We start from the raw sequence: 24,088 nt of genomic DNA on the forward strand, positions 1-24,088 counted from the left end.
ACTTTCCAAACATGACCCTTCAAGCTTTCCTTATGCATGCAAGGGCACCATTATCAATAACTGTTCAACAAAAATTCTAAAATATGTAACATTGCATGTGGACATAGTAGAGTTAAATTTCAGAAAGAGCACATTGGCAAATGACATTTGTTCATACTCCTGTTATCCTTTTCACTACTTAATACAACACACATGTAAAACATTCTCCCAAGAACTAATTCAAAGAATGACATTGACTTAAAGGATAACCTTTTTTAAAATAGGATTTTTTTTTCAGCATTAGAGTCATGGACAGCCAACTACTCCAAGTTCAAATGCTGTAGTTTCTGCATCTTTCTCCTTTAGCAATATTTGGTTTTCATATATTCATCCCTCTAACCTTGATTTTTTAACTTGTGTGGATGTAAAAAGGGATGGTGGAGAAAACCACTGCGCACATTATGTGAGAAACACTGGTGAGCCAAGGATGAGCCATCACATAGAGGGCAATAGATTTGAATTTAGTTTTTTCTCAGTTCACAAATTTAAAAATATGGGGTTCGACACAGTAACAGAAAATTAATTTTAGACCTTGTGTGATCATCACAGCATTTAATCTAGTATCCACTGTGGGGGCATAAAGGCAAAATAAGTGCACTTTACTGTTTATTGTGCACTTATAAGTGATAATGCTCCAGGAACACGGATAAAGGTAAAGCTGAGAATGATTTGACTCAAAGAGTGCAACATTGTTCTTTAGAATAACTAAAGCTTCCAGAGAGAAGCAGTAAAGGACCTTGGTGAGTCACAATTGGCTAAATAAAAACAAAAAGATACTGGAGGGCAAAACTGCAGCGAGTATTCTGAGACTACAGAATATAAATCCTCGGCAAACCACAGGAGTCTTGAGCACAACTTGTGTTTCTTCCCAGTAAAACTGGAGCTTCTATCTATAAAGGCTTTAGCCAACAAAGGCCTGCATGGAACACTGTTATAACAGGAAACTGCACAACACATATCAATCAGATAGCAGTGAGACCAATACTCCGCACTGCCTGCACGGAGCCTATACTGCAGATACACAGGTGCCCAACTGCCTGAGAATAGAGGCGTCCACATGGCACCTGAGCCAGAATTTCAAAAATGGAGCAGTTTTGGAGAGAATACATTGTCCATTTAAAGCCCCTTTCCTCAAGCAACAATTTTTCTTCTTCAGATAATCAGAAAGTCAACTTTCACATTATTTGATTAATGCAAAAGGCCATAAAGTGAGAAATAGATTAGTCTAAAGACTAAATAATTCTCTTGTATTGTGAATTAAAAATTTTCTCCAAATTGTTATTAATTATTTACCTTTTTTAGACTGTATTTGACTGTATTATATATATATATATATATATATACATATATATATATATATATATATATATATATAATTTCATATTTAATTAAATTAATTGTATTATTGTGGAAGGAAATATTAAAGAAGCCTTTTTGTATAATTAATAAAATCATTAGAAAATATCTACAGTGGCCAAAAGTAGTTTTTTAATGATTTGGCCACTATACTAAAGGCGTTTAATATTAGCTTTTCATTATTTTTCTTATATTTTTGAGTGCCAGAATTTCCTTCCTGTTTATCCTGCTTTCTTCCCTGTTTTCCAAGAGTACCTGACACATTTTTGATCTACTGTCTAAGCAGCCTCTTTCAACTTTTTTTCTTTCTATTTGATCTCCCTAGAAATTGTAGTGTTCCAACTCAAAGGAAAGATGAAATCAAATCTGAATCATTATTTAGACCCAGCATGTTTTCTTTGGTTTAAACTCAGAAGAATGTTTTGCTCCACAGAGAAAATTACGTTATCGTAGTTGTGTTTTCATTTTTAAATCCAATCCATTCATCATTGGACATTCTAGCTAGTCATATCTGATATTACTGATGCTGATGTTTCAGAACGAAATAGAATAATTAAGATAACAAAAAAGTTATTAAGAGCATTTGTTGTGTGAGCGCTGATGTTGGTTGAACATTGGATTGGCCATACCATAGTCATACCAGTAGATAACCATCATACAAGATTGGCATAAATCTTGTTTTTAGCAACCTCTGAACCTCTAGCTATTTGTCTGATATCAGTTTGAATGTTTGCCACTTAAAATGCACATTCAAAAACACTCAAACAGAGTGGGTTAGCAACTTGAAACATGAAAATATAGTTGGATTTGAGTCATGACATCTATGACCGGATTGTTTTTTAGTAAGTTTACTCTCAGTTAACAGTTTAAACCAAAGTCAAAGGCAATTTTATAATCTGACTTGGATGCAATTTGTTTCTTGCATTAAAACCTAATTCTCAAAAAGTTGAGACATTGTATAAAACGTAAATAATAACAGAATGCATCAAATTCAGAATGAGTGCAAAAAAAAAAAAAGTTGCCCAGTTTGGGTTTTAGATATCATGCAGCATTTGACAGCATTCCAACTTTTTGGAATTGGTGACGTTTCTCCACACAATACACAAACATCTATAGTTTTTGTGGGTGATTTAGGTCCAGATGACATATTGTCGTCAGCTGATGGGTCAATGCTGATGGGTCAGCCAATGGGTGCCAAGGCATAATTTCAACCAATGCTCAAACATGATTAGACAATACTACTTAGACTACACACTTGGACTATACATGAAAACCCGAACACTTCTGATACCAAAAACCTTTTATAGAGATAATAATTTTAGGGACCAGGCTTCTGAAATACTTCCAGTGGCTAATGCATACAGACTTCATTCTAATAATTTATGGCTGTCTTGTTGTTGTATTTCTTCTCCCTGGACTCAGCCAAAAGCCTCTGCCAGTCTTCAATCAATTTAAACCCTTTTAAAAGTATGCTTAGGTGCACCACATTGATCTGTACCCTCACTCTTCTCAAAATGTTTTTTGCCAATGTGGCATCTAGTTAGATTTGAAATTAATGGAATCAAAATGTCAAATGCGGCTTTCAAAACTGTCGAATGAAGACTTTCAACCAAACCTTCTGTTCATATATCCATCAATTATAGCAGCGAGGTCATTAACCTCAGTGCCACCTCATATGGAACAAGAACATCTCCTTCTTGATGGCGGTCCAGACAAATGATGCTCAACCAGCAGCTACTGAGAGACCAAAGTCTGGGTCAGTTTGTATGTAACCAAAACATCCTCCATCACAGTCAAGTGTAGCACTTCCTACGCAGCTCCCACTCACCAGCTAAGCGATATGACTCAATATCTATCAAGTCAAGGCTTAAAAGTTAAGGTGAATGGGGTTCACAGTCAACTACAAAATGGATTTTTTTTTTTTCTTATTGACCTTCTTGAATCCATTCGCTTGGTATTGGTATTCAGCTCCTGAACTTCTCTGTGTCCTTATTTTTTGTTTGTTTTTTACTCATTTTAGGAGTTTTTTCAAAGCCTTGTCCTCACACAAACACAGGGACCCAATGTTACTCACAACAAGTCTTTTTTCACATTTAATTTTCACAGTCCAGCTGTTATTCAGAGAACTTCACTAATTGTCGGTGCGTGTGTGTGTGTGTGTGTGTGTGTGTGTGTGTGTGTGTGTGTGTGTGTGTGACAATGAGTGGGCATGCTAACGAGCCAGTCAGTCTGACTAGAACAGGTGTGCTTGTTGACAAAGTAGGAGGAAACTTACTCCAAACAAAACTGTCCATGTCATATTACGGAACTACAACAATGGCAATTTAGTTTTATGATTTTTAACCTGGAAGGTTTTGTTTCCCTCTCCACTTCCATGGCTTTTATTTCAGGTGACATTTTGTGGCATTTTTATATTTATTTAGAATTTTAGAATCTTTTTAATCCTTTTTAGCAAGACAAACATCTATGTCTTGCTAAAATTCCCAGAATGTAATATAATCTGCCTCAGACTGCATATGTGGCCCTCCTTTAGTTTTTTTTGTTTTTTATGTCAAGCCAGATGTGACAATAACCTGAAACAAAAGTTGCACTGAAATTTACTTCTGGCGATAGTGTTTCTTCAAGCATTTGCCCAAACGTCCTACTTCTGTCCCAGGGCCCCTATGCATAAACTACCATAAAGTTTGTCCCTTCTGCAAAATATTTCCCTCAGTTTAGTGATTCTTTTTGGCACTGCATAAAGCCACTTCTATCTTCTTGCATAAGTGTTTAGACCAGGGCGTTTTATTGTGGTTACTGTCATTATACAGCACATGTGCTCTTCAGTTACCATAGTTACGCTTTACTCACATCATGGTCCTTTAAAGTTACTTGAGCATAATTGTCAGTTTGAGCTAGCTTCTCCAAAGTGGACAACAAAGAGAAACACAAAACATCAAGTTGTCCTGGAAGAATATGGAAAGTAACAATAACCCAGCCACAAAAAATATGCAGAAGCAGAAGATGTGGCAAGAAGTAACTGACAGAATCAATGCATGAAATCTTACTGTGACTATTAGTGCTTTTCCTTAAGTAAGGGATCTGAATACTTTTTCCACCACTGTTCTTCAGTCACCATAAATCCAGCCGTTGTCTTATGATTTCACTTTTAAGAGTCTGGTATGAATTTTTTAAGGAAAGCGGTTACTAAAGACTCTCTAGCAACACATAAAGGAATATATAATTAGCTAAGGGCAAGCTCATAGTTTAAACATTCTAAGAAAATCTTTATGTGATTTTATGCAACTTATTATATCTCCAAAAAGACCTCCCAATCATATGTTGTTTGTTCCAACCCTCAACTGTGACCCACAGAAGCATTTCTAAATCTAGTGCCCCTAACGCTGGCACTATTTTTGTTGCTTATACTTTTTTTCCTTGCTTCCCTCATTCGGTTTTACACTCCATAACGGCTCCATATCTAACTTCTTGTAGCGACTTTATCCCTAATCTCATCTGTTTTTCAGTACTGTTAGCTACTTAGCTTAGCAGCTAGTGATAGCTTCTCTCTCTCTCCTGCTCTGTGTGTCAAATTCTTAGCTACTCCTCGGCCTCCTTTACTGATAAATGTACATGTAATTAGCGTATTAGTTTTGTTGGAAGTGAGGCTTAATGAATTGTAAGTGCGCCTTAAATTTACATTTTAGACTGTCCTCCACCGACATCAAAAATAAATTACTTTTTATGTAAATCCACGATATCTTATAGCAAATATTTGTTTACTGCTATATTAACTGAATGTCTTGTACAGCCCCTTTAATATGAAAAATAAATTCGTAACACCTATAAAGCAACACCGCGTTATATAGAAAACTATAAGCGACTATGGGACCAATACTGAGGAAACTAAAATAGAAGGTTCTGCTAGATTACAGTCTGTATAATTTTTCCTTTTCTAAATTTATTATTACCCAAGTGGTGTTCGATGTTTGTGTATGCGACCTTGCATTGATCCTTTCCAGAAACCCTTAGTACACTGGAGTGTGACAACATTTTCCTCTACTGCTCTAACAATAGGTTTTGCCAGTGTAGATAAAAAGAAGATATTGTAGGAAGCGGATGAAGGTTGGTACATGTCCTTCTGTTGTCATTGTATCATGTTTGCTTTAAACTGCTCAAGTAGTCAGTCGCCTCGGTTGTATTTGCACCAGTGTCTCCAAGACAACCCCATGTGTGCTTGGCAAGTACTGTTCAGCAATAGTGATTTAGCTTGAACACATTCATATGTAAGAAACTGAACTTTTGATCATTTCCTCACATGAGTGAAAGCTGCAGCTGTAAGATTACATTTTAATTGATGACCAGAAGCTACGAAACTGCTCGAGCTTCATATTAATGCCGTGGGTGTTAAAAGCAGCAGCAGCTACAGAGACTTTTTCTTCTTTTTCCAGCTCGCTCCATTGTGCCATTGACTATTTGACACCACTCTTCTGGCCTCCTGCCCGTACTATCTTCATGCTCCAAGAGTGCATTTAATACTGCCGTCTCTCCGAGCCTGTTATTTGACAGCTATGGTTCAGTGAGACCCTTGAGTCCGCCTGACTTTAAATAAGTGGTTGTCAGTGGCGCTGTGACATCCTCCAGAGCTGCAAATGCTCCTTGTGGAATCTCATCTCAATCCATGTTCAAATAAGATTACCTTGTGCATTTGCATCATCTCTGTCTCTGCGTTACCTGCACCCTATAAGTTGTGATTGGTGACAGAGCCAGGCAGGCTTGTGGCATTTATTTGCTATAGCATGGCATTTCCAGAAAGCTCCGCAAGGAAGTTCAATCACCGTCTCCGCATGTGGGCTTACCTTGTGGCCTTTTGCAGCATTGCTTTGTATGAGCAGAAAACAAGATGAAGCTTTTCATCAGCGGCACGGCGAATCCCGGGGCTTTAAATCTCTTAAAGCTGCATCGGAGCATGAAGGTGTAGCCAGCAGCGTGTAGACAGACAGGATTTATGACTTACAATTTAAATGGATGCATCTCTTTCCTAAGTGCTTATTCAGTGGGTTATGATGAGTGCATACTATCTCTGACCATGGATATTAAAGTGAATATGACAGTTGTATTCTTAGTAATTTGCCCTATCAACTGGCTTATTACTGGGCCAAGAACATAACAGCATGAAGCTTTAGGATTCCAGGTAAACAGTGAGAATACAGCAGTCAGTAAGATTCAAGGAGTTTTTGCACTGTTACATCATATTATCCTTATAGCCTCGAGTCAGTCTACAGTGGCCACCCAAGCTACTGGAATACACTTTTGTGTGAAGTAAAGCACAGGCATAATTAATAAAATAATTCATAGCTTCAATCCCTATATTTCATCTCAAAATAACCCAGTACCAAGTAGTATTAAAACATCTCCTGTCAATTAGTACATGTGTTATATTATTTTTTTCATACCTTAATCCAGAAAGAAATAATGGTGATAATTGCATCGTTTTGCTTGCAGCCAATCAACGCGAACATTTTGTAATTTAATGTGACATGCAATCCCAATTAATAAACATCATCATGCACAGGTCATTAGCAGGTAATATTTACATAGTGTCTCCGTTACCAGCATGTGTCCTGGCCACACAGTTCATCTCACCTCGCAGTCACCAAAAAACACTTTATACATGTCTCAAAATGAGCTCATTTTACCGTAACACTGGCAACAGCTCTCACTCAGAAAGCATACATTTCCTCTCATAGCACACTGACTTAAGACAATAATAACAGGTGCATTACATAAATGATGATCTTTGGACTTTAAAGTTTGAATGGTGATTACATTTTTAAAAAAAAATCAGTATCTCATTACAGAATAATAGGTTTTACTTTATTAAGTATGAACTGAAAAGGCAGCAATATCCTTCAATATTGCATATTTAGTTCTTGTGAAAAATAAAAAAGATTACACAAACTAATTCCAGGGCTGCAATAATATACAACAACAACATCAAATTTATTCCAAAGCCGTCAACTTCTATCTGTTTGGTAACAAGACTAATACACATGGGTGGCTTTCGGCTCAAATTGCAATTTGCTGTGTTTGGAATGATTATTATTTGATTTTTGGGGAAATAATCTGCAAAGATTTTCAACAGAATTACTGCAGAAATCCACAAAACGTACCATCATTCTCTTTTGGATGCATTTTGATAATTCTAACACACAAAACAGTGTGTCAGCATTTGAAGGATGTCCTGCAAATATAAAGTGTTTTGCAGGTGGTGGAGTGTGATTGAAAAAATGTGGTCATTGAATGCATTTTGTTTAAAAGCAATGAACGGTTATTCACAGTTTGGTCCACGTAGGCTTCTATGTCACCAGATGTGAAGTTTTCACACGTCTGATGGGTATTTTGGTGAGAAAAGTGAAGAATTGTATTCCATTTTCACGATATATACCAAACCTCTAAATCAGACTCCTGCAAAAGTGTGATTTAGGTGAACTGAGAGGCTGGAATCCATATTATGTAGGAGTCGAAGGTGCAGAGACTGTGATGTGGTGTCAGGTCTCTTTGTTTTCATAGCACTTGTGTGATACCCATGAACAAAACCTGAACTATCCAGAAAAAAATGACCTCGCTAACATCTGTTTTCTTTAGATTATGCTCCAAACGCAGTCGTCTCGGTACAAGAGACAACAAGGCAGCCTACATACTTCTGCATCTTCTGTGTTTGTGCTTGGATCACATCCTCTCTCACAGTTTTTTCTGTCGCTCACTCACTCTTCTGTTGCTTGAACAGGAAACCAGGAACACAAATTGTTTGCAAGGCATCTCCTTCTAACTTAAAATATTGATCTAATTCCATTAGGGCCTTTTATGCTTTCTCCATCAATACCTGAAAGAAGGACTCTGTAGCAACCGGTGAAAGGTGAGGTTTATTGTCATATTGCAGAGGTCAGCTATTGATGCAGGGGGAATGAAATGCTAATATTGTGCAGCTATTGATCTGAGTCGGACACTGGTATGTAGAACACAGGAGGGAGCAGCACAGCACGGCTGTAAGTATATGCAAATAAAATGTGTCCATGCTTGTCTTCCGAGTTAGATCAGAGCATCTAGTTGCTATCTGATTGGAACACTGCTTATCTTTTACACACAGTGTGAAACGCACTTATCCATGACACCGTGCTTTCATTGGACACAGATATCAGTGCATGCATTCACAAGCCCGATGAATACATGATCTAGTTTCTTTTCCCTGTTATTTATCTGAGCCTCATTAAAATGTGCTTGATTACATAACTGCCCCACAATCCAAGGTAACAAACAAAGATAGCAGAGTAATGTGTAACCTAATTATTCACTTCTATTTGGTTAAAAAAGGATCTTGTTGCTTCAACATAGAAACACTTTCCAAAACCATACATTTATTTCTTAAGAGCAAAAATGTGGAGTAAAAGGGGAAAAAGTGAAAGGTAGAGTGTGTCATAAAAAGGATAATATGCAAGACAGATTATTCATCCCATATGGAACTTTGGCATTTAATTCAATCAATAGTCTTTTAGCTGGACATAGTGAATGTAAAACATGTATTGCATGTCTAGACCGCGACAGTGGCCATTTTTGTTGTTGGGTACCACCTTTGCCAGTAATTATGTATCTTTTTAAATAGAGCTGTGTATCAGTACCTATTAGTTTAAGCTAGGGATGCACAATATTGGATTTTTTGCCGATATCCGATATGCCAATTTTTTTCAACTCATTTAGCCGATTATCAATACTGATATTTTTTTCATGCACAACTAATACCCACGATCAGGGCAAATTTGGCCAATTTCCCAATTGACATAATAAGTAAACATAACCTGTGTTCACTGGGAACATGTGAAAAGTGCAACTGTACAGCAATTAAACCCAAATTGAATAAAACTAAATGTGCCTTACAGACTGCTGCTTAAATTCAAATTTAACTAATCACCAATAACAATAATTACCAATATGTGACGACTCAATCTGCACTGTGCAAACAAAACCACAAAAAGTAAAAAAATATAAGCAGCTTCAGTCCCTAATCAGAACATAAATAAATAGGTGGGCTCAGACTACACTGCACAATTCTATGAGCTACAAACAAGGTGCAACAGAGAGGTGATGTGCATCCCATTATTTAATCAGTTAATTATATCGGCGTATATAGGCGTGTGGGCCGATGTCCAATAATTAATTTTCAAGCCAATATCGGCCAATACCGGTTATCTACGTGCAGATAACATCGTGCATCCCTAGTTTAAGCTAATGCCTAAAAAACCCCAAGTAGCATTGAAACATCTCAAGTCAAAAAGTACCAGTGTTATGTACTCTCCTTTAAATACTGATATTGGTATATTTCTTTAAACCATATATACAGCCTTATGTCATAGAAATACAAAAATGTAGCTTCTTTGCCCCACATAGTTTCCACAGACAGGGCAGTTAACTTGACCAGCACACTTAATTTGTATATGTTTTCAATAATTGGCCAGTTTAGCACCAGTCCCAGGCTGATTTGGGCACACTGTCCCGAGTAGGGTCACTGCAGACATCTTTTTTTATCTCCACAGAGGACTTTGTGGAAGGGCCCCAGTACCTTATGGCAGTCATCTCTTTTAAAAAGTCTTTACAACATGAGAAAAAAGTGTTCTTCTTGCATCTAACTCCTGTGTTTTGGCTGCCATATTAGCTCTGATGATGCCTCACACTTTGGATCTGTCATTAGATGTCCTCTGGCTTCAGCAAATAAGAGCTTCTTTGTTGGTTTGGGAACTTTTTGTACCTTTTGAAGAAAAGTGGAAAACTTCATGTCTGCTAAGGCAAGCGTCCATGTCCATGCAGGTCTATGAAGCAGAGGCCCACCTACCCTCATGGTCCAAGATTTTTGCCTAGACTTCATCTTACCTGTTAAATGTCTGTATATCTTCACTACAAAATCCACCAAGGCCTCATACAACCTTTGTTTTCTGAACAAATCATCACATCAGTAATTAAAGGCCATGCAAGCCCTCGGAGGTTTTTCCAGTTATGTAATGGGACCACTGTTCGGATTGAAGATAACTGGTTCTAAGTTGCAGGTCAAACCTTTTCACAGCCTGACCTGTTGCAGGATGAAAAACACAAATACTCTTAATTAAACAAGGGCTCTGCTCTGTGAAGGTGTTCCACTTTTAGGACCTCTGTATTGTGCATGCTGACTGACTGGCATGGCTTACTGAGACACTTAAATTGGAACATGGAGCCCTCATTGGTGTTATTAGTTGCACTTGTGAGTGTCCTGCTGTGACAGTCAAGGAAAAAATTAATCACACCGAGTCTCTGCACTAATAAAAAAATAAAAGGTGTACCTTCTACCCCTAATGTCAATGACAGTCTTTACACCCCCACAGTCTTGAGAAGAGGTTTCATCAAGTATAACTTGGAAACGCCGGAGGAGCATGGGGGTTTAATATAATTTAGTCTGTTATTCTATTGTACAGTGCTGCGGATTATTAATGTAATTATATTTTACTCTGGGCTCCATTGACATTCAGAAATTGTACTGCAGGTGCAGTTATGTTTGGCTGTTTTATAATTAATATTTTAAATATAAATGCCCACTCCTTCAGCAGCTCTAGTGCAGTTTCACCTATCAGTAGATGGCAGTAGTTATTGAAAAATGTCTAACTGGTGCTTTTGCGTGGGGAAAAAACAGGTCTGAAAGTTGCACAAGCTGCTTTACCTATTTGTTGGTTCCATTTGTAGATAAAAAAGGGAACACAAAGTTCCAATAGATTTTGTTAAACGATAATATTCAGTTCCTAGTTTATTCTCAACAGTTTATTGCAAAATAAGATAGCTATGTTAAGCTAGCTTTATGGTAAATCTTTGTTGCAAAGTCCTTTTTTTTAATTTTTTAGTTATGGTTACTCAGCTGTAAGTAACCTTACCTTATAGAGAACCCTATGGTTAGTTACCTCTTTGATCATATCTGGAGCTAGCGGGAGCAGCTAACATGATATAGACTGCATAATGATGATGTATTACTATTTATCGGGGGCGGAAGTAACCAAAACATGCACACATTACTGTAACAAAGACAGTTTTTAATGTATTTTTTAATGTGAGTAATTTTACTCTTTCTAAAAGTCAACTATTGCACTTTTTTAGAGTCTTTCTTTCAAGTCTCATCTCCAGAGTAAAAGTAAAAGTCACCTTAAAAGGTCACAATTAATTGTGCAACAATGGAACAAACTAAATAAGCCAAATCAGCAGCTGCAGAAAAAAAAAAGTTTATCATGGCATTTACTTGAACTGAGCCGGAGAACAGTCAGTACAAAAATGCAAAAAAAACAACAATTAATATTAAGGATTATGTCAGTATCAGATTATGGTTAGTGGTATTGTGTAGTGGAAGAAGTTAAAAAAGAAAAGAAAAAGAAAAGTTGCATCGACATTAGCCACGCCCACATGTTTTGCATCAAGAACAGGTCTTCAGGTTTGTGAGACCTCTCTTCTGTTGGACTGGATTATAAGTAGCTGTCACATCTATGAGCTTCTCTCAGCTCTTAATGTTTGGAAACTTTGAGGCGGCGCTGGGACAGAGCGGCTGAGTGAACTGCTTATGTTATGCTTTGAGAATGAACGAGCAAAGTAGAAGCTGGAGCAGATAGTGGACTCCATGATGCTCAAAGCTCACAGTGTTCTTCACACAGGTGAGTGCAACAAACTGTCAGTCAGGACGTCAGTATTGCTACACTGAAAAAAATTGGAGTGACATTTACTTAAAAAAAGCTAGGCAAGTTTTTCCACACAGAAAGTGTTTGTAATCTTTACTCAGGCTGTAATATTTAATATTAAAGTAATATTTATTTAATAAAACCACTTTTTTAAATTTATAAAAATACACAAGTAAATTGCAGATTCACTGATGTCCCTCAATTACATTTTACTTGGAAATATCAACTAATCAAGCCAATGAACTGGTTTAGTGAATATTACTTGGAATGAATGATTCAATTTACATACAAAACTTAATAACACTTAATAACAAACAATCACTAAGTAATGTACTACATGAAAAACTGCTATTTTAAAGTAAAAGCACTGGATTCGTATTTCTTTGTAGAATTTATATAGATGATTGAAATAATAATTACAGGGCCAAAAAATCTTTTTTTTCCAGTGTAGGCAATTTGTGTAACGCTGTACGCGTGTACGTAACGTAACGTGCCGATCCACTAAATGCTGCGTGCTGCTCTCCTGTTTTAGTTAAAATATCTTCATTAAACAAACATTGCTGTCTTTTTTTAGCATAGATAATACACATGCAGTATAATTATTTATTAGACAGTGTGTGATATTCGATATATTGGGTAGAAATATGTTTTCACAACCCTAGCACAACCCTGAAACGGAAGAACTACAACTATGGTGCTGATGTCGACATAAGTACTGAAGAGAGGTCTAGGGAGTTGTAGTTTTTTTTTTTTATAAAACAGGGTTTCCCCTAAAATTGGAAGTTGGAAATACTTAATTAGTGGCTCTCCAGGGGTTGAGGGGATGTCAATCACATTTTTGGCATCAGACTTTAAATATTGTCTTGTTCAATGGGGGATTTTTTATTTTTTCAGCATATCCTAAAGCACCCCACCCCAACCCCTTAGTGAGTATGTTCACATTATAGTCCATGTCAACACCTTTCTATAACAGTAGGTCTCATGTCTGTAACCCTTTTTGTCCCTTAGTTATAAGCCTTCAAATATGCCCCAAGGTTAAGGTTCAAAGGTCAATATCTCAAAGCAAGAATTTTATAGAACCTTCAAATTGATATATGTTACTCTCCAGTCCAAGACCTTTCCGGTGATGTATTTGATTTAGATCTTTGACAAAGTTGTATTGTTTTCAAATCTTGGACATGTGCCGTAATAGGCTAAGGTTCAGACAGCACTTTGAGGTATTTGGTCAAAAATATTATGATTTTTAATTTTCTACAAATCACCCAGCCCTTATCTAAGTACATCTTTACACAAGAACAGTGACAGTGACGGTACTTTTACTTGAGTCACATATTCTAGTACTCTTTCTATCGCTGCTGTTTATCTACCTGCAGGAGCAAACCACACAACACAACACAATCAGGAGAAAGGTAAGGTGCTGTGGCTTTATTCATCTTTGACTTTCCATTTGCCGTGTTTGCAGTTACCAGAAACCACATGACAGCTGCAGCATTCAGCCTGTGTAAGATAATGTCTGGCAAATAGATGTGGTTAGATGGAAGAAGTGTTGAAAGAGAAAATTCTTTAGGTGCACAGCAAATGAAAGAGAAAGTGGACGAGACATGTAACATAAAATTCTCTTTATCAGAAGAATAGTCTGTACTTTACCTTGTGGAAGCTTCAGAATGATTTGATCCTCTCGTTCTGATTTTAGTTACTGTATTTACCATTATTTTCCTCTTAAATTAGATCCATATATAGTGTATGGTAGTTTAACACCAAAACTTTGAGTGAGCAACATGATCTCAAACCTAAATGACAGATAGGTCATTTGTCAATACCAGCCATAACGACTAATATGAGCGTTTTAAAAATATCACACGCGTAATTATACTGTACATACATGTACACTTCGCGGTTGTAAAAAGGGTCTGCAGTTTGGTTGAATTTAGGCTACAAAACCACTGACCTAGGTTTAGGGCAAAACACTTCCCAGTAAAGCGTTGTAAAAGACAGTTAAAAAAAGTAAATAAATGTACGTGACCCATCCACCATCACTCCTGTCTGCCCGAGTGCAACTTCTGCCATTTTATACAGTCATGAAATATTATTAGACCATTTTTAGACTTGTTTTCTTCAATTTATTGTTCTATATTCATCCATTTATTGTTATTGTTTATTGTTTAATGCCTGGTACAACTAAAGGTACATTTGTTTGGACAAATATAATGATAAAAACAAAAATGCCTGGATATCAGCTCTTAAATAAAACTCTTATGAGCTATTTTTCTTTGTTGTCATTATATTTGTCCAAACAAATGTACCTTTAGTTGTACCAGGCATTAAATGAACAAGAAATTGAATTGGTCTAATAATTGTTTCCATGACTGTAGTCCGCATCGCCGTCATTCATACTACAGCCACTAGAGGGCCGTGGAGGACGGTCTGAAATGTAAATGGGCTGTAATTTGTTGCCTGTACAAACGACCCATGGGGTTGTTTTTTAGGGGAGACCAGTCTAGGCGGTCAGTTGACCAGTCTGTTGGTAGATCGATCACCCACTGATTGGAAGGGCGGTGGTTCGATACCTGACCATGGCAGCCTACATGTCGAAGTATCCTTGGGCAAGATACTGAACGACAAATTGCTCCACATGCCCTGTTTATCGGTGTGTGAATGGTTGAATGAGCACAGTCTGTAGTGTAATGTGCTTTGAGTGGTCACAAAGACTAGAAAAGCTCTACATAGGTGCAGTCCATTTACCAATCTCAAATGAGATGCTCAATAATGCTCCTGAAAACATTTATTGGGTTGTTATGCTACTGTCACAGTCTAGCAAAAAAGCTAATTGGCTGAAAACAACACAAGCCAAAGGCTTATTAAATTGGCATTATTATGTTATATTGCTGAACAGCATCAGTAGTAAAAGGTGTTCTGTGCAGGAAAATGCTGTATATGTATACAGTATATCCACATATCCTAATACCCCAGCCTGCAAAATATCGATAGACTACAGAATACGTTCCTGCCATGAGCCCTGATCAATAAATCTGCAAGGCTATGAAAAAAAATCCATAAAATTTTTATCACATCAGCGAGTTGTCCTTGGTCCGTCTGTCAACCAGAGTCAATGAGTTCTGTCAAATTTCTCCTACTGGAGAATTTAAATAAGTGTTTTTTTATGGCATTGGTGACTTTTGTGCCTTTTATTTCTTTCATTTACTTTCTATTGTAGATGCTGAACAGCTTTGTTGGTTAAGAGATTTACACGATGAAAGTACAAGACTCAGCAGCACCGTTTACTGAAGGAAATGAAGCCTCGCATGCCAAGCCACGCTGTCATGTCTCTCACTCATGATGCCAAAGCTTGCAGTCTGAATTGCGTAATTAAATCAACACCAGGATGAAAAACGTGTCTTTAAAAAGCTCAGCTAAATGGAAAACGGTGTGTGCTTGACCTGCTCCTATCCACAACGTGACTGCAAGCTGATGAGATGGAAGCTGTAACTCTACCTCTGTGTGTGTGAATGTGCATTAATGTGTGACTTAGTCTAATGGCACGCCGATGAGGCTACCTGGGATATGAAGCTCAGTCACTCACACAAAATGATCAAAGAGAAGCAGCTGACAGGGTTGGGAAACTTAACGCGTGCATTATTTGCTTTTTTTGCACACTCATGTCCGGCATGCAGGAGGAATGCCACATGAGATTCTTAAAAAATGCATGTCAATAATTCGCTGTGCAACGTAGGAATAATATATGTCTCATTATATTGAATATTCGCTGTGAAAGTCTCTCAGAGCACACTAGTTTTATATTCTGTTTCCCAATTTTACATTCCCAAGAAGAGAGATGAAAACCTCCGGTTTCAAAGTTGCAACCCGCAGCACCAACACTTTGGCGTGAACGGCATGAAATAAACAGGATTTTGTGAATTATTATTTAAAGCGCACCTTGTATTTCAGTGCCTTCTCAGTTGCTTTTTCATCAAGTATTGCTACAGTATATATTGTACATATCAAATGATGAAACACATTGAAGCACCATGCAGAGATGCCTCTCTGCACGGACCTACTCTCTTAGCAACAAGAGCGTCTATGTACTGTACCATCAAGCAGCACGCCCTGACCCACATATGCCACTCTACTGAACTACACACAAGAGCTGCACAACAGGCGATCTGAACACTGTAAAACTTTTCAGTACTAATTTACAGTAATTCAGTGGCAGCAGCTTCACCTGCAAAGTGTTGTTTTTTTTTGTTTTTTTTATACATTATCTTACTGTATTTTAGAAATATAGTGTCCAACTAGAAATTAATTTTCAGAATATTACTGTATTTTTGTAAATTTTCAACACAACACAGACACATTTTGAGGTTGAAGGGCATATGTTGCTGTATAAATAAATACTTGAAAAGGAATGCTTGTTGTAGGTGTGCTCCTTGTATATAATATAGTATCATAACATTACTAGTATTAATTGTTTGAAATCTCTAAAGAATCTCATCATAGTGTACACACACCGGCAGTAGCCCCTGTGGCCCTTTCAGAATTTCCCCAGAGGAAATTTTCTAGTTTATAAATACTGTCGTGCTAGAAATTAATTTGCAGAATATTACTGTATTCTTGTAAGTTTACAACACAAGAGTTAACAGTTTTGTCAGTAAATCATTAAATATTTACATCACACTATACATTTTTTTATAGTTTAAATTTAAATGTGCAGGAATAAACTGGCAGCAGCCTTGCACAGTCCTTTTTTTTCTTTCTTTTTTTAGCACTTTCTTCCTGTATTTTAGAAATGCAATGCCCTGCTAGAAATCATTTTGCAGAATATCACTGTATTTTTGTAAACACAATAGTGTACACAGTTTTGCCAATAAAGGACTATCTAATATTTGCAGTACCCTGTAAAACTTTCAGTGTAATTTTGCAGTAATTTACTGTCATTTACCGGGTATTTACAGTTGTACTGTATTTCTAAAATACAGTGTGTTTGTAGAAATACATTATATTACTGTATACTTGTTGACAGTTTGTTGGTAAATTACTGAATATTTACATCACAATGTAAAACTTTACTTTGTAAATTTACAGTTAATTCTTTTAATTATTGTCATTCTCTTAAATGCTGTAATTGCATATTTTGTCTGCCAGATTGTATTGCAATACACAGTTTGACACCGATGGTGTCAGTACAGTAGAATGTTGTTCAGATTTTGCTGTAGGTTTAACAGTGTATCTTCACAGAAATATTATAGTGGATGTTGAAAGTGTTTAGCCATCAGAAATGTGCTTTCTCACTGCACTCAGTGTGAAGAGAAAACACCACAGATGCTAATCAGGGTTTTTTCTCTGTAATGAAACTGTGGGATTATGCTCTGTGTTGATGCAGATTGATTGCAGTCACAGTAACAGTAACCCATGTGTGAGAATTGATGGATTGCATTTCCCAGTGTGAAAAAAAGCATATGTATTGCTTTTCTGAGATTTATGTCACCTCATCACAGGAGATGCGAGAGAATCCAATTTATGCCTGTCTCAGTTGTTTTATATTTATCATTTCTTCACCTGACATCCACAGAATGATTGAAGTGAAGAAAGTGGAGTGCACGCAGCAGTCATTACCTCAGTGGCATTTCTTATTAAGAGAAGAGTTTTTGTGTTGGCTGAGTAAAACAGTTATTTGAAAAGCAAATAAGTTGAAAAGCAGCTCTCTCTTCACTAGACAAGGAGCCTGTGTGCATTATGTTTCCTCTTAAAGGTAAACGCTATTTGAACTGTGATATTCTGCTCCATTATCAGGTGAACAAACTTTTTTTCCCCTTCACAACTGATATGTTTCTTTCTGTGATTCTCCTTCGTAGATGTGCGGTGTCCGTCGAGGCACTGGATGTCACGTGGTCACTCCTATGAAGAGCAAACTGTTTGGAACCCGAAGTACTGCGTGGTTGGTGACTGTCAGATGCTGCTTCTGAACGAGGAGGAGGTGGTGAGAGCAGACCGTACCATCTCCTGTCTGTCATGTCCCTCTGTGTCATTGTTGTGCTTCTCGTCTGTTCATGTTCTTTATTTTTTTGTCCTTTGTCCTTTGTCCTTGTTGTTTCCATTCCATTCTATTCCGTTCCATTTCTCCACATAGCTGTGTATTTTCCAACACATCTTAAATTCATGTAAATATTAGGGCTGTACAGAATAGTTCAACATTTGAATGCATATTCAGCATATTTTATTGCATCCCATAAATGGCTGCATAGGATTGCTTTTGACTTGTGTGATCCGAATATTTCCAGTAACTCCAGAGCATTGTAAGATTGAGATTCACTTTATTTGTCCCAGAATGGGGAGATTTCAAGAGTTACAGCAGCAAAGTGGATAGCAAAAAACAACTAGAAAATTCTGAAAGGGCCACAGGGGCTACTGCCGGTGTGTGTACACTATGATGAGCTCGAAGAGTTGCAGGACTAGTAGCGGGACGAAATTGTGTCCGGAAGAGGAAGAAGAAAAAATCCACAGTATAACAATGACGCCCCGAGCACTGGTCCCTACAGCTATAGCTGTATGGGACCAGTGCTCGGTGCGATTGCCCCGAGGCCCTAACTAGAAATATAATAGAGGTATTAGCAAATAAACAAGTAAAAAATAAAATAAAGTATGAACAATTTACAATATGAATTAAATTAAAAAAATATAAAAAGTATTAACAATTAAAAATAAAATAAAAACTTTAGGAACATTATATACAATGTAAAGTGTTTATAGTGCAGTGATTGTCAATGTCTGGTTTGTGTGGTCTACTGAGAGCAGTATTGATTGTAAAGTCTGACTGCAGCAGGAAGGAAGTAATGTCCAAAAGCCAAAATTTATTGAAAAAGATTGTGATCTCATGAAATATTTTGACACAATCTATATTTGTTGGCATTTAGCCTTTCATAAACAACATTTTCACTGCGGTCAAACAGTTTATTGCCCTGCTTCCCCTACACAACGGGAGTGTGAATAATGTATGAATACATAAAAATAAATAAATTAATAAAAATCAAATACATGTACAATAAAATGTAATTTATCTGTTTAATGCATAGACTGTATATAAATAATGGACGTAGTGACCGTGACGCCACCCATTGGTTTGTGGACTGCCCGTTGGAAGCATCGAGTTCAGTGTTAGACTCGACGCCATCTTGCGCCGCCATCTTGTTTCCGATACACGGAGCAGACCATATTTGGACTGTGGAGGAGCGAGAGGGATCTGACGACACTGACTACAGCCTCTCTACACCTCAACCTGACTGAGAGAAGTCGCTGCTAATTCATGTTAGCATTAACTGGGATGTTCATTTTAGCTAGCAAAAATAACAAAAACAAAACGTTAATTACCTCAGAAAACTGGGTAGCGACTCCTTGGAGTGTCTGTTAGTCCAATCAAACACTGAACAAGACATTTTAATGAACAGAACGTTCAAATAAACTGTCATTAAGTAAAAATATAGTGTGAAAGGGTCAAAGATATGAGACCAAACTGGTAAACGTCCTTTTTTATATCTATATAGCTTTATATATAATTTTATTGACACAGTGCCATGGATACACATTGTTCTGCTTCTCTCCTGATGACGGCTCGCCTTGTTAGTGACCTGTCAATCAAAGGTAGCCACGCCCCAAATCACCTATTTTCTTCTACATGGGGCCAATATTCGAACTATTAACATGTATTTGTCTTGAAGAAGATTTTAGTGTATTTTAGACTATAGTGTTGTCCTAAAAAAAATCTGAGGTAATAATTCAAGTGAGAAGTTTTCTCATTTGCATTGAAATGAATGGACAGAAATGTTTTTGCAGCCACACTTAGCACCCCCTACTGGACTTTTCGGTAGAATGCAGCTTAAGGCACTTCCTGGTTTGCCTCCCTGCTCAGACCCGGAGGTTGCCGCCTGGTTTAATGCAATGCATTGTTAGAATATTCATTGGACAAGAAAAACTTCCTCAACTGTGTGAAACACAAAGTTGACCGAAACGAAGGGTCATGTGCAGCGTGGCAGTCAGAAGCTGTGGGTTTATTGTATTACCAGGTTGTACCACTATGTGGCCTAACTCTCTTTCTCTTTCCACGTGTAGACTTTGACTTTAATGACCCACTTTACTGCTACTAAGTTACTAAAACAATGTGGCAGACAGTATTTCATACCAGTTGTCCAGCATTAGGTCCTACGTTTTATATATTTTTAATTTTGTCTAAAACAGCAGTTAAACAGCGACATAGGAGAGCAGGGCTGGACTGGCCATTTAGCATACCGGGCAAATGTCCGGTGGGCCGGCAAGACTTTTGGGCCGAACCACTTGAAAAAAACAAAAAAACAAAAACTTTTTTTTTTAATTTATTTTTTGGTTGACTGATTGTCCAATGGTCAATAAAACAGGTACAGGTAGGGCCGAAGGCCAAGGCCCTCTCCTCCTTGGCCCCCTCTGCTGTCAATCAGCCAGTTATGTCACGGCCCGGCAGTCTCATTGGCCAATGGTCATCAAAAATCAGGTAGAGGGAGGGCCGAGAGCCCTCCTCCTTGGGCCCGTCGGCTGTCCATCAATCAATCAGTCACGGCACAGCCAGAAAATAAAAATGTAAAAGAAATGCATAGAAGTAGCCGATAAATTAAGAGAAAAACAAACGACAATCCCTTCAGGCAGATGCTGCAAAAATGCACTAAACGAACTATGACTATAACTATACTATAGTATAACTATAAACGAAAAATGTTGGAGCTGACTCAGCACGGCGCCGCCAGGTGATGATGGAGGAATGAACCTATAGGGAGTTAGGAGAGAGAGGTGGAAAGATAGCAGCACCCGGCAACATGCGGTAAGAAGCAATAAATATTTCTCTGCCTGACTCAAATATCATGAAGTGAGGTTAATAACTTTATTTTGTTAGCTTGCTAACTTTTTGAACACAGTGTAGCTTGCTACATCAATGTATCGTGTTTAGACGGTGTCTTGTTTACAAACAGTAACGGGTGCGCATGCAGCCAGGGGGCAAGAGTAGGAAGAGAGGTAAGTTTCTGCTGCCTCCTCTGTGTGTTTGGCACGTCTGAACTTTTAATCAAGTTTAACAGTTATGGACTTTTACTTGATGGCTTAATTGGTTGAAGTTCATTGACTGGCACAGCAACATGCTAGGCTAGCTGTTGTTACCAGTTTAACATGCTAGGCTAGCTGTTGTTACCAGTTTAACATGCTAGGCTAGCTGTTGTTACCAGTTTAACATTCTAGTGCCTTGTCATAATTTCATGTTGGTCAGTTCTGTTAGTGTTTGAAGCTGATTTGCTGTTGTCTGTGCTAGCTTGATGTTGCTGATAGATTTGGAGTTAATAAACAGACGAGCAGTTGGACGTGAAAATTATGATATGAGTGTGACAGTGTTAAATTTGCTAGTAGGACATTTCTGTCTCTGCAGGCTAATTTGCCCACCCAAAGGGATCTTTTTAGATATGTAAACATTTGTTTCGTGAGCATTAGTAGAACACCATTTTAAAATGAGCATGGAGTTTCCACTGTACTTTTACAGTACTGTGTGTTCTTTTTTTCCTGCAGGCCTATTATCTTGCTTTGTTGTGCTGCATGTTATTGCATTTATATTAAAAAGTGAAACTTTTCTGACTTCCTGTGTTTTGACACTCTAGGATGAGGGCTACTTATGTAGGCTAAATGTAGTGTAGTGTGGAGTGATATAGTTCAGATATCTATATGGTTAGGAGAGTACTAAGATACTTGGTGAGTTATCAGTTGTGGGGCAAAAAATGCCAGGGCTGATTTTTTTGTCCCAGTCCAGCCCTGTAGGGGAGTTGAAAGACCACAATTTTGGATGATGGTTACATTTTTGGGGTTTGATTTACTTATGGTCATTTAACATGTTGTACAAATACGTACAATCTACTTTGGGTTTGCCAGCCCTTTTTCATTTTCCAAAAAGGAAAAAATTCACTGCTGAAAAGTCTCCCTCATAAAAGACTTAAGTCATCTTATGTAATTCCTTGCATGCCTCTCCCCAACTTTAACCTGATCCCATTCATTTCAATGAGAGCCACTTACCAAAAGGTTTATCACGATTATGCATGCACTTATTGCCATTGGTGCCAATAAGCTGTGCACATTAGTGTCTATGGCTGAACCTGGCCAATTGGGTTGCGAAATGAATAGCACAAAATAATATTTAATATTCCATTGCAAAAGCCATTTCTTTTAACTAATGCCACTATCTGAGCACCATCAGCAACAAATGAAATTATAGCTGCCTTGGGTAATTTCTTGAGCTCTCTTCTCAGCACAGCAACAGGGACACAACACGGCCCTTTTAGGGAAAAAAGCATCTTGTCAAAAACAATTTTGGTTAATGGTTGGAACTCGGACACAACTCCTGTGTTTTTAAATTCACAAGAGCTCCCGAAGAAGGCATAGTTATTGGACGTGCCAAACCTACATTCCAACATGGCTGCTGGAACTGCAGCTGAAAGTGTGGCTTCAGATTTTCTTTGTCTGCAAGTACTGAGGTATGCCATGCTGAAAATGGAACCATAATTGCAGGGAGGAATTATTTGAATCGACCCATTGGCAGCCTTCCCGCTACAGTGCTTTTTGGTTCACAGCAGTAAAGAACAACAGCTTTTAAATGCATCCATCTCAAGACCCAGACTCTGAAAGGTCATATCTAACACTGCTGGATTTCTGTGATGTCAGCAAACTGCAGGTCAAAATGATGATACAGTTTGATAATGGCTCGCTCCAGAAGAAGGTGTGATGACACAGTTTAGACGGATAAACAGTTTTTTAGAACAATGGGTCAGAGCATCAACTGCTGTGAGGTCAAACATGCACATATGCACTTCTGATTTCTCTGTATTCTCTGGCAGAATAATGTAACACGTACTTCACATCACATGCACCCCTTTTCGACAGTTGGTTCTACCAGAACATTCTCAGAACCGCTTTGCTTCTCCACCGGATAGAGAGCCACGTCATTAAGTCACTGTATGTCTGCGTACATACAGACATACATACATGCATGCTTTTATCCAAAGCGACGTACAAATAAGAGTTAATATAACACAAACAAGGATGAAGTCAAGACACATAGCGGCCCTCATTAATCAAACGAGTAGAAACAAGCGCAGATCTGAGCGTATATTTCGTCTTACGACAGGGTTCCTGTGTGATTTATCAAACGATCGTATGTCACCAATCACAGCGTAAGAATAATCGGCTGATAAATGTGGCAGCAGGAAACAAGCGTCATTTAAATTCCATGCCATACATTTGGAGCACAGTCTTAAATGTTTTCACAGCTTTTTGGTTGAAGGAGGTAAACAATGTTGTAAAGCAAGTTTTAATTCTAAAAGAAGAGGAATTTCTCAGAGTCAGAAAGTGAAACGCTGACGTCCAACAGCTGCAACACTACAAACTGGTTTTGTTTGGATGCATAAAAAGTGAAAAGGAAGCTGTCAGCAGAGTAGTGGACCATTCAACTCCCAGTGAGGTTGAAATATTTAATTTATACATCATGATATGTAATATTATTATGTTTAATAATTTTTAATATTATGTTTTAATGATAAATGACGTAGCCTACACTGTAATAAATTATTTAGCAGTCATTTCATTTTACTTAATGCATTTGATCAAATTTATTAAATATAAATGCGTCCTTGATTTTGAGGCAGTTGTTTAAGTAACTTTAACATAAAAAATATTTGAGATATAATCTACTTATTTTGACCACATTAAATATAATCTTTATGTGTATGTAATTCTAAATCAAGACAATTTTGAATGAATCCAACACAAAAGAATTAGTCCGTTTTTAATTGACAGGCACTTCCTGTTCAGTTGTTATTAACTCAACTTGTAACGTAGTTAGATTTAATTAATTATATTGCGTGCAATCTGTTGTCTCAATTTTATTGAGTAGCCATAGTTTATCTTTTTTTACAGTGTAAACATGC

General features: G+C 37.5%; 1 protein-coding gene across 1 annotated transcript in view; it reads left to right on the forward strand.

Moving 5' to 3' along the window:
* The window catches only part of LOC131992217 (disabled homolog 2-interacting protein-like), a 207,886-nt gene that overhangs the window by 5,970 nt on the left and 177,828 nt on the right, over positions 1–24,088 (forward strand). The window contains exon 2 of the mRNA XM_059357702.1: positions 17,963–18,087. Coding sequence (XP_059213685.1) covers positions 17,963–18,087 — 125 coding nt within the window. The remainder of the gene's footprint in view (positions 1–17,962; positions 18,088–24,088) is intronic.

This window comes from Centropristis striata, chromosome 19 (assembly GCF_030273125.1).
Source record: "Centropristis striata isolate RG_2023a ecotype Rhode Island chromosome 19, C.striata_1.0, whole genome shotgun sequence".
NCBI lineage: Eukaryota > Metazoa > Chordata > Actinopteri > Perciformes > Serranidae > Centropristis > Centropristis striata.